This window comes from Mauremys mutica, chromosome 24 (genome assembly GCF_020497125.1).
Source record: "Mauremys mutica isolate MM-2020 ecotype Southern chromosome 24, ASM2049712v1, whole genome shotgun sequence".
Classification (NCBI taxonomy): Eukaryota; Metazoa; Chordata; order Testudines; family Geoemydidae; genus Mauremys; species Mauremys mutica.
Genome location: NC_059095.1, coordinates 7,702,471 through 7,717,547, shown reverse-complemented (window position 1 = coordinate 7,717,547; position 15,077 = coordinate 7,702,471). Strand labels below are relative to the sequence as shown.

Sequence of the window (15,077 nt, the reverse complement as noted above, 5' to 3'; positions counted from 1 at the left end):
AAGATTCCAAAGGTCCGGGAGCGGAGGGGAGGTGGCTCCGGTTCTCCAGACGCGGGAGGTAGGCGAGGCCCAGCTCAGCCCAGCCCAGCGGTTCAGGGCTCCCAGTCCCTGCCTGCCTGAACAAAGGTGGGGAACTGCAAAAGTCACTGCTCTGATTCTCCAAAGCGTCGCTCCGGTGGGCTGCTGTTGGCATGTCCTGAAGGAAGAGCAGCCGGTGGGGGTTCTGGGTGCAAGCCCCCATGATAGCAAGGGGTTGGGGGGCACCCCTGTAGGAACTGCCTCGTTTCAGGGGGCACATTTATCATGCATCGGGGGAGCTGGGGGTGACTTCCTGGGCACTGCAGGGCTTGCGGACAGTACAGCACATCGAGGTTCATTCACGTGGCAGTTCATTTTCACAGTGCTTTTATGTATTCCTGAGTCTTAGGAGATGCTTCTGAGTCCTTCTCTCCCCCTCCCCCAATTGACTGGCATAGGGTGGTATTGGTGCAATTCCCAACTCACCCTCTCTGTTTCCTCTGTCTGCTGCTGAACTGCCGGAATTAGCTTCATCCCCATGAAACCCACCCTGTCTACAACCCCCAAGATGCCTTCTCCACCCCCATGAACTCCCGAATTGCTTAAATCCTTGAGTTGCCAAACCCTGCAGCTCATTCTCATGCCACCCCAATGCCCATCCTTGCTGCTCTGTATGAAGGAGGGCACCCTGGCTCCTTAAGAGAAGCTAGTAAATTAGCCAGAGACCCCAAATGTTATGGGGTACCCCATAAATAAAGAGCCATGAAAGCAATCCAATGTGCGCAAAGTGCCTCAAAGAACTGGGGTCCATGGTCTGAATAAGCCAGAATATTTACCTTCCAGTCCTCTCCTGCCCCGAGGCCAGGTCCCATTGCTAACAAGGGAGTTGGCTGGTCCCTCCTGTTCTAAAATCTTAGCTGGCTACGGATTGGCACAAGCAGCAGTGGGCTGATACATGTGACTGTGCCTCCACACTGCACAATGATGAAATGACATGAGCCTCAGGTGAGCTGTGAGCTCCTTGGGGCAGGGACTTTTCTTTGTACAGTGTCTAGCATAATGGGTCCCTGATCCTGACTGGGGTGTCTAGGTGCTTCTGTGATAGAATAATAAATAATAAACATAATGAATACTTTGCTCTGCTGTAGCGTCTTTCATCCTGGGATCGCAAAACTTGTTCCAAACAATTGTTAGCTGAGCTCCACAACACTCTTTATTATCCCCATTTCACAGAGGGAGAAACTGGGTCACAACAAGGAGTTAAGGCCAAAAATTTTCTAAAGTGGATCCATTATTCTGAGTATTGTAGTTTTTGGGTGAGAACTTAGAGTCTGATTTTTCATGTGAGCCACAGGATGCACTGAAATTACTAGGATCTGGGCACTTGTGGAAATCTGAAGTTAGGTTGCCAGAAATGTCAGCCTCCAGAGTCAGTTGCCACTTTTGAAAATTGGACTGCGTGTGACTTGTCACATTCCTAGGTGAGGTGGTAAATGATGTAAATTAACTGTCAGTGGGTGAAAGGGAGCCTAAGTAGGCCAGTTTCGGAAATGGTGGTGAAAGCCTTTTCAGACATGTGTCTGTTATGCCATTCAAGGCATGTCAACAGGCAGCGCAACTTGGGAGCAATCTAAATGTGCTGCACGTGGGACTGTAACGTGGCACAGCAGTTGGTTGGCTGGATTTGAATGGCTATTGGCTGTCTAAGTGGCAGGTGGAATGGGTGTGCATATCCCAACGATGATGATTATATATTATATTAATTATATATATATTGCCTTAAGTGCAGTTGATCCGAGCCTCACAATCTACTGTATTTATCCTCACAACATCCCTGCTATTATCCCCACTTTACGGATGGGGAGATAAGGTACAGAGGGGCTAAGGTTGGGGTCTGCAAGGGGCTTAGGTGTCTAATTGCTACTTTAAGCACTTAAGTCCAGCATTTAGGCTTGGTCTACTACAGAGTTAAGTCAACATAAGGCAGCTTATGTCAACCTCGTTGTGTCAGTGTCTGCCCTAGAATGCTGCTTCCACTAAAGTAAGTGGCCTGCTATCCTGATATAATAACTCCACCTCTATGAGAGGTGTAGCACTTGTGTTGGTGTAGTTAGGAAGCGGCAGTGTCCATGTACACACTGCGTTATTTACATCAGTTCTTGGCTGTCATTCTTGTGGGTTTCATGACTGCCTCTGGCTCAGAGCAGCACTGCTGGGCTCACAGCTGGAGTCATGAAACTGACAAGAATGTCAATTTCACTGCTGGTAGGATCTATGCTGTGAAATTGAGCCTGGCGCTGGTCTCACAGCTGCCCCTCCACCACAGCTGTCAGCCAGGCACTGAGCTCACAGCTGGAGCCCCCACCATGGAGTGACAATCTCCTGTTTCCCACTCACATTTGCCCCAGTTAGTGGGGCTCCATTCAGGTGCATGCGTCTGGCCATGCAGAAATGTTTGTAGGATCAGGGCCTTAGGCTGTATGCTCCCCCAACTTTCTCTCCACCTCCCTTCCCTGTGTGGACCCTCGTAGCCCAGTATCTTCTGTCTGGGGACCAGGGCCCCTGAAGTGCTGCAGCCTAAGGGTCACATGTGACCCAGAATGTCTTAAAAGGTGGCAAGCGCAGCGTACCTGCAGTGGGGAAGCCATCACTGATTCACCGCAGGTTTGTTGTGCTGGCAAACTCTGCCAGCAAGCCATTCCCAGCTGCCTATCAAGGCAGATGCAAGGAGAAGCAAAGATGATTTGTGAGGGCAACACTTAGCTTTGGTTTCTAAATGGCACATAAATCAAACGTGGCCCTCAGGTTACTCGTGGCGCCACAGAGCCCAGGTGCCCCTCCTCCAGGAGCTGAGGAATGACGTTATTTACTACCCATGGCTGGTGGGTGCAGCCCACAAGGTCTTTGCCAGCCCTTGCAGGCGGCGATGGGTTAATAAAACACTGGCTATCATTCCTGCACCCTTCTTTCCCCTGCTGCTTTGGGATTCCACCTCCTTATGTTCCTCTCCTCTCCCCTGCAGAGGCGTCTTTGTAGAAAGGTTCTAAGGTTGTAGAAATATTTTCAGCTGATAGCCTTGATTAAAAACATTCCCCACCCTCTCTGCAGCATCTTCGCTCCTTTGGGGACTACTGGCCAAGGCCATCATCTGTGGGGGAAAGAGCGTGGCGCATCCTTGTGCCGAACCAGATCAATAGCTAAGCACGTCGGGTATGCAGACCCCTGAGCAGAGCAAAGGAAAAGGTGTAGGTGAGATTTTTGCTGGAGCAGTAGCCTTTAAACATAGTGCTGGAGCTGCCACGGCTTGTTGTCAGCCTGCCTGGCCTGGTGGAGAGAACAAACTGTACTTGGCACTGGTTATATCTGTACTTTCTAGTTCCCAGTCCTGCGCTGGGTGCTGCTGGGAATCCTCAGGGGCACAGTGGGGAGGAGTGCTCCTCTCCAGGCTCCAGAGAAGCAGCGGATCCACTCCACAGCTGCCCGTCTGCACTAAGAACTGGCGTAGCTCATGCTGCCAGAGTCTTTTTTTGCAGTAGTGTTAAGTCTGGCGAGGGGGGCTCTAGCCACCAGGTGGCCTTAGTCTCAGCAAGCTCTCTTTGCCTGAGGGAGAAAGGTGCTATTGTCCCTTAAGAAGCCTGGGGGATACCTCAAGGGCCTTCATTTTCAATTTTTATTTTGTTTAAACCTTCCTGGGAATTGATCAGTTTTTATTACCAAAAAAGAAAAAAAAAATCACAGTTTTCTGGGTAAATATCAGGGTTAGTATTGAGGGATGTGAGGACAGAAAAAAAGCAACAAATAGAGAAAAATAAGCATATTGAAAGTAAAAGCAGATTAATGCTCTGATACGTTTCATGAACAGTACGTTAACAGTATGTGCACATGGAGGCACGTCTGTATGTGTGCATCTTCCCCACAACATTGTCCGACTTTAACAGACAGCGTCACATTTACACCAAGACTAATGTGTTATTAACAGAAACACATCTACCTATTGCAGTGGCTTGGATGTTCTGAACTTACTCAGTCTTTTCATAGACTGGACTGGACTGGTTCAAAATTTGGGTGAAAAGCAGGAATACCCCAATAACAGCTTTTGTAAAACGTGGGAACTTGCTGGTAAAAATGGTTAAAAACTGGAAACAAAGGGCTGTAGGGATACTGCAGTCAAGCACCTGGCTGTAATTCTGAGATTCCCTCCTTGCCCGTATATTGTTTTCCTGGCTAGGGGATTGCTACAGTGCCTGGCAGCCTCCTTTCTGCACCAGAAGATGCAGAAGGGTCTTATGTATCTTTTGCTCCCTGTATACCTGCTGCCTGGTCCCCTTCCCACCCTGGTGGCTTCATTAGTGCCTTCCCAGCCTCTGCCCCACACGCAATCCCACACAGCCTGGTTTCTTTCCCCGGCCTCCCCTGATGCTACCCAATTAGCAGGCAGGCTGGCTTGTTCCCAGCCCCCTGCTGCTGGCTCTCCACCCAGACCTGCTCCTCCATTCTTCCCTGGACTTGCCAGCTCCACACCTTTAGGTGTTGTCTCTGCTCCCACTGTGTGTGTGTGTCCCTGGGGACAGCTATTTAAAGGGCATTTGTTCTTCTGGATCCAGGCCACTGACCTGGGTCTTCCTTCTCGCCTCCAGACAAACCATGACACAAGACACTTGGGTGGGTGGGGAATGAACCTGTGGATCTGCTCCAGTATCATCCTCATTCTACAGAGCAGGAGCCTGAGGCACAGAGGAGGAAAGTCACTAATCCAGTGAGTTAGCAGCGGAGCTGGGGTTAGAACCCAGGTCTCTTGATGACCATTCCTCTGATCTAACTAGAGCACATTGCAGCCCTGAGCTGGGAGGCGGGCAGTGTCTCTTGGTATTCTCACTCTGCTCTTGGGTCCTAGCTAGCCCCACCCTCCCTCATTTTGTGACTCATTCTGGCATCTCAGCCCTGTCCAGAACCCGCTTGTGCAAAGGCCTGTTGTGAAATGAGGCAGCTGGCACACACGCGTTTCACAGCAAACCTTTATTATCTGGACCTCAGCAAACTTGTTCCTGGATCATATAGAGATTCGTCTGAAAATGCGGGGTAGGTACACGTGGTCACTTTGCTTCTGGTGCAGATCTGCACCCCTCTGCTAGTCCTCAGGGATGCCTACAGCTGTGGTTCTTATGATGATAGGCACTTTGGCCACAATTGTGTTCATGGACCAGGGAAGGTAAACTGTCCCTATCAGCTCATACCGGACTTCCATGATTTCGTTGGCTATGAGCATGCTGCTGACAGACAGTAACTTGGGCAGGGAGAACATGCTGGTGATCCTTGTGACCTCAAAGGGGGCTGCCTTGGTCCTGGACTCCAGCCTCATCACTTCGTTTCGGTCTTCTAAGGAGCGCCGTTCTGCCCTGACGGTGTAGCCCAGGTAGAGGATGATGGAGTACAAGGCAAAAACCACCTTCCTGATGGACCTGCCTGTCTGGTTGTCGATCTCGGTCATGAAGATGATTTGTTCACCGGGGGCAAATGTGTTTTTCTCCAGGGAAATCCGGAGGATGACGAGGCCGTGTTTGAAGCAGCAGTGATAAGCTATGTGCTTGTCGACTTCCACCACCAAAGGGTACTGCATGGGGGTGGGAGGGAAGGTAGAGTACGGTGAGTGCCTATCACAGGATACAATATGATTGCCTCGGTTCCTTACACACGGAACTGCAGATGCAGGAGCAGAGGCTGCTTCACACTAAAAGAAATCTGCAGACACCCAAACTTCATGCTGCATGTGTGGCCCTTTGTACTTCATAGAAGCAGTGAGGATAGACCTCATATCCTTCTCCACAGGCCCCTGTCACTTGAGCTAAAGGAGAATTTTTGTTAGCAATACAGGGCATATGACACACAGCTTAGCAGTCCTGATTCCATCAAGTAGAGAGCAAGGGAAAGGCACACAATATATATTTACACCAAATTCAGAGGAAGGCCACAAACAGGCCATTAAAAGTAGCATTTTCTCACCATCTTGATGGAGTGATTAGCAAGCATTAGGTCTCAGGAACGCAGGCAGATTGTATGCAGTGCAAAGTTCACTCCAGGGCTCAGACCCCAAAGCAAAAGAATAACATGAATAGTCACACTTCTCTAGCCCCTTCCATCCACGAACCTCAGAGCTGGGTACAAACAAGAATGAATGAAGCCTCCTCATCCACCCTAGTGGGGCAGAGAAGTGTTATCTCCTGGGGCCCACGTCAGGAAGGAAGCTGGCAGACTTTGCTGATGGTGCCATTTAAAACAAACAACTAAAGATAGTAATAAAGTTAGGAATCACTATAGTATTTACACCACACCATAAACATGTATGGGGCTGGGGGCTGCCAATAATACAAGTGAAGTAATAAAAGACCATAGGCCTGAATCCGCGCTCACTTACGCTACCGTAATTCCATTGACTTCAACAGAGTCAATCCTGATTTACACCTGAGAGCGAGAGAGCAGAGATTGGCTCTACGGTCCAGATTCTCATTTACGCTCAGGCCCTTTTACACCACTCTGGCAGTGCAAAGGGGCCGTAGGGTAATGAATTTGCAGTCAAAGGGGCTAATCCTGATGCGTGTGAGTAGCTCTACTTACCCATTGAGTTCAGTCGGACTACTCACGCGAGTAATATTTTCAAGACTGATCCCTGGGTATATGTATAAAGTAGCCATGAAATAAGAACGTGCATAATTATTGTTCGAGGAAAACGATGTGCGAGGAGGCTGTGTACTGGAAGCCTTGAGATGCTGAATGATTCAGGGTCCCTTTTTTGTCCTGTACCATTTTGGGTGGGACTTTAATGTTCCCTGCACCTTTCAGGTGTTCAAGTCACTATCAACTCTCTTGTCTTCTTTAGTGTTAAATCCAGTTTCTGCCCTTATGCCACGTCCTTAGGGACACTTGACACTCCTGAAAAGAAGCTATTTCATCCTCCTAGGCTCAAGCGGCTCTACAGATTCTGGCTGCCCCAGGAACCAGGGTTGCTGAGGGGGAGATTTCTCCTGACTCTGCAGGGAGCATGGATTTCAAGGCCAGAAGGGACCATTGTGATCACCTACTCTGACTTCCTGTATAACCCAGGCCATAGAACTTCCCCAGAATAATTCCTAGAGAACATCTTTTAGAAAAGACATCCCATCTATATTTAAAATTTGCCAATGATGGAGGATCCACCACAACCACTGGAAAATTGTTGCAAGGGATAATGACCCTCACTGGTGAAAATGTATGCCTCATTTACAGTCTGAATTTGCCTAGCTTCAGCTTCCAGCCTTCGGATCATGTTAGACCTTTCTCTGCTGTATTGAAGAGCCCTTTCCATGCATTTGTTCCCCATGTAGATACTTACAATGTGTAATCAAGTCACCACTTAAACTCCTCTTTGTTACATAGACTCAAGCAGCTCAATCTACTTATCACTATAAGGCATGTTTTCTAATCCTTTACTCATTTTCGTGGCTCTTCTCTGAACTCTCTCCCGTTTATCAACATCCTTCTTGAATTGTGGACACCAGACCTGGACAGCGTATTCTAGTGGCAACTACACCATTGTCAGGAGTAAAATAACCTCTATACTCCTTCTTGAGATTCCCCTGTTTATGCATCCAAGGATTACATTAGCTATTTTGGCCATAGCATTGCACCCAGGAGCTCATGTTCAGCTGATTCTCCACCAGGACCACCAAATCTTTTTCAGAGTCACTACTTCCCAACATAAAGTACCTCATCCTGTAAGTATGGTCTGTATTCTTTGTTCCTAGATGTATACAATTACATTTAGCTATATTAAAACACATACTGTTTTGCTTGTACCTAGCTTACCAAGCAATCCTGTCCTCTTCAGTATTTACCGCTCCCCCAATTTTTGTGTCATCTGCAAACTTTATCAGTGATGATTTTATGTTTTTTCCAGGTCATTGACAAGAATATTAAATAGTATAGGGCCAAAAACTGATCCCTGCAGGACTCCACTAGAAACCCACCCCTTACATGATGCTTCCTTGTTTACAATTACATTTTGAGACCTATCAGTTAACTAGTTTTTAATCCATTTAATATGAGCCATGCTAATTTCATATTGTTTAGATTTTCAATCAAAATGTCATGTGGTACCTAGTCAAATGAGTTACAGAAGTCTAAGTATGTGACATCAACATTATTGGCTTTATCACCAAATATGTAATCTCATCAAAAATATATCAAGTTAGTTTGACAGGGTCTGTTTTCCATAAACCCCTGGTGATTGGCATTAATTGTATTATCCACCTTTAATTTTTGTATTAATCGAGTTCTGTATTAACCATTCCATTATCTTGCCTGAGACTGATGTCAGACTAACAGGCTTATAATTACCCGGGTCATCCCCTTTTCCCATTTAAAATATTGGCACAACATTAGCTTTCTTCCAATCTTCTGGAATATCCCCAGTGTTCCAAGATTTAATGAAAATCAACATTAATGGGCCAGCGAGCTCCTCAGCCAACTCTTATAAAACTCTTGGAGGCAAGTTATTTTGACCTGCTGTCTTGACCTGCTAAATATCTAACTATAGTGGCTACTGTTTAACACCATCCTGAGATACTAGTGGAAGGAGTGTCATCATCATATATGACATGACTACATCGTCTGTTTGTTTCCTAAATAAAGAACAGAAATATTTATTGAACACTTCTGCTTTTCTGCATTATTACTGATAATTATTCAAGATGCATCTGATGATGCTTATTGGCTCCTCTTAGTAATATAGCCAAGTAGATGCAAAAATTAATTCCAGTGTTTCTGTTGATTAAATCATTGTAATTTTAACAATGATCTTCAAAGGAAACAGATAATGGTTGTATGAATTTTTTTCTGCTTTATGATATAGAGAAAAGGCCTGGAAGTTCTTTTTCCCCCAATGCCTGTTCTTTTTTTAAACTTCCCTATAAATATCAGGAAAGTTCAGCCTGTACGCTTGAGAAAGAAGCCGCAGGGAACACCTGCAGCACATCTGTTGACCAAGGTGGGCTAATGAGACCACGTTACTCCAGTGCTCCATCTCTTCACTGGCTGCCAGTTGAATATCAGATTAGGCTAGAAAGCCCTGGTGGGGCTGAAGCAAATGATGCTACCAAGCCTAGAGTCATGGGGGTCCCTGTGGGATGGACTGAAATGTGAGGATGACGTTTTCCTTTTACAGTGTCACTTGATGTGGAGCCCTGAGGAATCAAGGTGTCTCCTCCTTTCACCCTGGCTCTGTTGAGGCACATCTCCTATTTCCCCTATTCTCCTCTTTAATAGGAAACTTCCAGCCACTAATTCCCCAACTGCCCTCCACAAACATACCTGCTATGCTATTGCTACCCTTTACCGTCCATGGAATTGCATCCCCTTAGCTGACAAGGCCGAGCAATTAGGTGGGAGAAGGTCATGCACTGACTCTTAGGCTTGGCCTGCACACTACTTTTGTACCAGGATAACAAGGTCCGTCAGGGGTGTGACTTTTATTGTTAAGCATCTTTATACCAGGGTAACTGCATCCTCTTTGGGGTGGGGCTGGAGTGTACCGCTTTAAGTGTACCGATGTATTTAAAGTCGCACATGGTACAGCATGTAGCCATGCCCTTGGAGTGCACGATCCCTGATTCAGGTGGCTTTACTGTGGGTCCCCATATTTGTTTGAACCAGCTCCTAAGTCCTGGTTTTGCTCTCCAAAGCGCCTTGTAGGCCAAACTACATGTCTTTGGAAAAGGGGAGAGAGGAGACAATTGTAGGATCTGTATGTAGACCATCTGTCTGGACTTACGTAGTTTTGTAAGGGCGCTCCAACACCATGGGGATGGGCCTGGGAGAAATAGCTAGCTAGACCTCATTGGGAGCAGCACTGGACCCTTACACTCTTTTTCTCTCCTCCTGTCACAGGACGAATATTCTCTATTTACCTTACCTGGGATTCTATTGTATTTGTTGGGAGGCTAGAGGAGGTCCCTTGCACCAGTAAATATTTCTTCTGCTTGGCTAAGATGAGCTCTCGGGTGGCGCAGGAGGCTTTGAGGAAGTAGGAGACACGGGCTATGTTGCTGGTGAATGTCGATGGAAGTCTGTCAGGTAAGTTGAAATGGAAGTCAAAGATGTGGGTGCCTGAAGCCAGCCAGTTACCTGAAAGCCAAACGACACTCCCTCACTTACCGAGCTAAAAGATCACCTCTTATTTATGGCCTGCCTTGTGTTCTCAATGGAATTTTTTTAATGAGGATAGCAACCCACAACTGCTTGCAAATTATTGTTAAGGGTCTGCTCCTGCCAAATGCTGAGCGCCCTGAACTTTTAATGTGGTCACTAGGCATGAAGGGTGCTCAGCAGCTTTTAAACCCTACAGAAATCAGGCAGTGGAATGAATATCTACTTCTCCTTTACTGGTGTCACTGGATACAACAAACCCTCACAGAGCCTAATTCTCCACAACCTGGCTTTTTGTGTTTTCAGTTACACCCGTGCAAAGTAGGGGTAAAATTGCTATCAGATCACTTGCACCAGTGATAATATTTTACTTTCGCTTTGCATTAATGTGAATGACACAAGATGCAAGGCCATGGAAAATCATTTCAGTGTCTCTGCTTCTGCCTTTTTCTTAAATTCAGTTTGTAATGTAAGCAGGTGCAATTACATTTAATTTAATGGAGAAGTTTCCTGCTCACACCGAGCTAAAGTTGGCCGTGTCTCACTTTGAACTGATAAGACCATCTTTCTGATACAATCCCCCACATACATGTACTCTTTTGGGATTTAGAATGCCTTTTTTTTTTCAGTTTAGTTTAAACCGCTTCTAAAGAGACATAAGCTAAACTGAAAAAGGCACTCTAAATCCTCAAAGAGAATGTGCACATAGGGAGTTATACTGCATAGCTACAGTGATATAATTATACTGGTATAGGACTGCTGGTAAATGTGGTGAAAGAAACCTTGAGAGTTGTGGTTTCTTAGTATCTCTGAAAATCCGGCTGTTTATTTAGGAGACTAAATATGGATTTACGTGCCTGCCTTTAGGGCCCCAATTTTGAAACATTTGGCCTTTTAGATACAGAGTTGAAAAGTGTGATAGAAGCATTGCTTGTTACTATTATGCTAAATATCGGAAAGATAATTTCACCCTAGATTTACAATAACACCTAGCACAACTTTCAACTTGTAGGAGGAATTTACTTGCCATGGTGAGAGCTAATAGGTCAAATCCAAGACTTGATTGCACATGTAGGAAAAATGACCTTTCCGGTGGGGCATAGCCTTTAAATCCTAATACTCTAAGAGGAGTTGAAGACTGACCATTGGAGGTCATAGGTCAAATCCAAGATTTAATGCATTGACATGCAGCCTAACCTTCAACTCTTAACTATGTAGCATCCAAAGAAGTGAGCTGTAGCTCACGAAAGCTCATGCTGAAATAAATGTTAGTCTCTAAGGTGCCACAAGTACTCCTGTTCTTTTTATGTAGGAGTTGTTCACAACCCACTGCTTTTATATTCCTGTAAACATTGGGGGTTAACTAATTGTGTATATAAAAACACAGTAAGACCCCGACTAATTTTCATTTACCTCCTCTGTGTAGCTCATAACTTCCCTGCCTCTCAGCAAGGATATAACAGCATAAGCCGTAGTGAGGTCTCATATTATCAAGACTTCATTATTTTTATAAAATGTACTGTGGTACACTTATCAGCACATAAATAAATGAAAAATGACAGTTGACAAAATAAATGAACAAAGTACGTTGATACCTGGTCTACACTTAAAACTCGTCTGCACTTAAAATGCTACAGTGGTACAGCTGCATCCTAGTTCTTCATTGTAGACCAGTGGTTCTCAACCCCTGGCCTGGGGGCTGCTTGCAACCCAATCAGTGCATAGCTGCGGCCCATGTGACATCCTCAGGGCCATACAGGTAGTATATATATTGTGTGGATGTGGCCCACATAACACATGATAAAGCTCCATATGCAGCTCCGTGATAAATAGGTTGAGAACCCCTAGTGTAGACACTACCTACACCAAGAGGAGGGATTCTCCTGTCAGCACAGGTAATCCACCTCCCCGAGAGGTGGTAGCTAGGTCAGTGCAAGAATTCTTCTGTCAACCTAGCGGTGTCTATACGGGGACTTAGGTTCATTGGTTTAACTACGTCACTCAGGGCTGTGGATTTTTCACAGCCCTGAACAATGTAGTTATGCTGACCTAATTTTTTAGCGTAGACCAGGCCTTAGAGGTTTTACTGGCATAGCTGTATGTCATTTAGGGGTGTGATTCTTTACCTGCATAGCTATGCCAGTAGAAGTCCTAGAGTAGATGTGGTTATACTGGTATAATTGTGCTTATGCTATTACAGATTATACTGACTGGGAGAACTGGCATATGTTATACTGGTATAATTACTTTTATCCCAGTATAAATGTGTTCACTCTAGAGGATTTTGCTTATGTAGCTATATTGATATAACTATACCAGAAACCCCTTCCTAGTTTAGACAAGGTCTTAGTGATGCATTACTGTGACTATATGTATAGATATGTATACACACTTACTATGGGCCAGATTGTGATTCCTTTATTCACACTGAGTGGTACCTTACGCCACAAATAAATCCTTAGATTTCAATGGGACTATGCATGGTGTAAACTACTACTAAGTGAGAGTAAGGGTGTCTCAAACTGGCTCTGATGTGCAAAACACAATCATTCACCTTAGGTCTCCTGTTTTCCTTTTCTACTAATACAAGGACAAGGGGACATTCCCGGAAATTGAAAGGGAGCAAATTTAAAACTGATAAAAGGAAATACTTTTTCTGCACAAACACAGAATTAACCTTGGGATATCCATTACCACCATTTTTTCATTTACACTTTTTAAAAAATGTAAATCCAAATAAATAAAGCCCTCATGGAAGCCAAGAATTCAGAGAGAATAAAAGGGACTGGACTGTTACATGGATGATGAGATCATCCAGAGTTTAAAATTACATATATTTTTAAAAAAGTGCCCAAAGTTTAGCTCCTTGCTGCAGGGCTTAAGCCAACCTCTAATCAATAAGGGTTAGGAAGAAATACTTCCTGTGGGCAGGTTATCACATAACTGCCTAATGAAGTGTTTCTTGCATTTTCCTCTTAAGTAGTTGGGGTAATGACAGGATACAGGGCTAGAATGATCACTGATCTGATCCGATATGGCAATTCCTGTGTTCACGGGTGCAAAATTAGTGAGGTTTACTCTGTGTTCTTTGACCTCTATGGTTCCAATTCCTTACCCTCTATATAGAATGTCTTTGTTTTATTGACGTAGTCAGCCTTGTTATTGCAGATAATGTCTCTGCTGTAATCCTTGTCAGCATTAGTCTCTTCATTCCACTCCAAATAGCCTCTTCCCACGAGCTCTACCTTCACTATGGGGTTGATCAAAGAGTTGTTAAGGGTCAGAATCACTTGGCCAGCTACGCTGGACCCTGCCAAATACACCTTTTCTTCAGGCAGCACCAGGCTAATCGATTTCACCACCGACATCGGGGAAGAACAGAAGCCAGCTCTTGTCCGTGCTTCCTCAGGATCTGCACGTCTGTGATGTCAAAGGTTTGTGACATCACTGCACTTACAGTGGGCGCTGAGCATCTGCAGTTCTGCTTGGCTTTGATAGCAGTGCCAGGTGCCCTGCAGCTTTCAGGATTTGCCCCATTCATGATGTTTTTGAGGTCCTTATTATTTAGTGTCGTATTATGGTAGTGCCTGGTGGCCCCAACTGAGATCAGTGTCCCATTGTGCTGGGGCCAAATATACATTCTAAATAGACAAGACAAAGACTGGGAGGGAAAACAGAGACTAGAACCCCAGTCTTGTGATTCCCGAGACTCTTTTAGGGATTTGATTATTCCTTAGAGAGAGGGGACACTTCAGGAAGACAGTTTGAGGGGTCATGGCCATCAGGGGAAGGCACTTGCTCATCTTTGCCAAGTTTCCTTGGTGCTTGCATGCATTACTTTTTGTCAGCAAGTGTCTTATGAGGCGTCACGAGGAATCTGTCTGCTGAGAGGTCCATTGTTCTGCTACCCTTTGTTTCAGACTTAGTAATGCTCCATATTTCTTGCGCTTTTTATGAGCCACAGGGGAAGAGCTGGGCTTTTGCCTGCAGACCAACTTTTCTTGCAGGCACTGGCCCTGCTCCAGGAAAGCAACGAAGCACGTGCTTCAAGTTGGTCACGTGTTTAACTGATTTTGATGCCTTGATTTCTTTTGCTAAACTGTTATCCTGGGAGATGAGCTGAGTAAAGGAGAGAGAGTGCATGATATCAAAGGTGTGCGCTTCAGAGAGATCTTCATGGATGGAAGGAACAGAGCCTGCTCTGAGCTGCTGGGCTCTTTCTTCTCCTTACCCCTCTGCTTTTTGTGGAAATGATGTGTGTCCAGAAGCTCCCTGCCTCCAATCTCCTGTGGTACCTGAGGGGAAGGGGAGAGTTCTGCTTGCCAGGGGCAGCAGCTCTGACTGGCTGTCCTTGCAGAGGAGACCGGAAATGGGGAAAGGGAATCCATCAGGTGTTTTCCCCAGGAGGATAGACCTGTAGCTTAGGGCAGAGGTGACAGGTCAACATTTGTCATCACAATACATTGCAAGCAAGGGGGATGGAGTTCAAAGTGTAATGGACGGGAGATGGTTGCTCCACAGGCCATTACCTCGGATGACCCTTCTGATTGTGAACTAGTCCTATCCTCTCCTGTGGTTCATTGCCTAGAAACTCCCGGCCCCGTTGTGCGGCCTGGGTGTGCGCTGTTAAACTTCCCCCCCTGTTCCACCCCGGAGGAGGCAGCCGTCTCCTACGCAGCGATTTCTCTCGGGAGGTGGCGCTGAAGAGGGCTGAGGTGGAAGGAGTTGTGGGCATTTTACCATCCACGGGAGAGAGCTCACCGCTTCCAAAGCCGGGCTGGAATGAGCCTCAGCCCCCCCAGGGGCTCATGCCTCTTGAATCGGACTGGCAAGGCTGGGAACAAAGCAAGCCCCAGGCGGGATGCAGCGGCACCGTCCATCCG

General features: G+C 46.0%; 1 protein-coding gene across 1 annotated transcript; it reads right to left on the bottom strand.

Annotated features, from left to right (window-relative positions):
• Positions 1-5,047: 5,047 nt before the first annotated feature.
• Positions 5,048-13,646, bottom strand: ARRDC5 (arrestin domain containing 5). Its single transcript, XM_044998950.1, has 3 exons — positions 13,310-13,646; positions 9,962-10,173; positions 5,048-5,629 (listed from the first exon to the last, which is right to left on the bottom strand). The coding sequence occupies exons 1-3, from the start codon at positions 13,560-13,562 to the stop codon at positions 5,147-5,149; spliced, it is 948 nt and encodes a 315-aa protein (XP_044854885.1). The 5' UTR covers positions 13,563-13,646; the 3' UTR covers positions 5,048-5,146.
• Between the last annotated feature and the right edge of the window lie 1,431 nt (positions 13,647-15,077).

What these genes read in the sequence shown, in the direction of transcription:
- ARRDC5 (XM_044998950.1), bottom strand. Translation starts at nt 13,562, where the DNA reads ATGTCGGTGGTGAAATCGATTAGCCTGGTGCTGCCTGAAGAAAAGGTG. An exon ending in AAAGACATTCTATATAGAGG is followed by an intron (nt 10,174 to 13,309) that starts GTAAGGAATTGG and finishes TTTGGCTTTCAG; the next exon opens with GTAACTGGCTGGCTTCAGGC. An exon ending in CAAATACAATAGAATCCCAG is followed by an intron (nt 5,630 to 9,961) that starts GTAAGGTAAATA and finishes ACCCCCATGCAG; the next exon opens with TACCCTTTGGTGGTGGAAGT.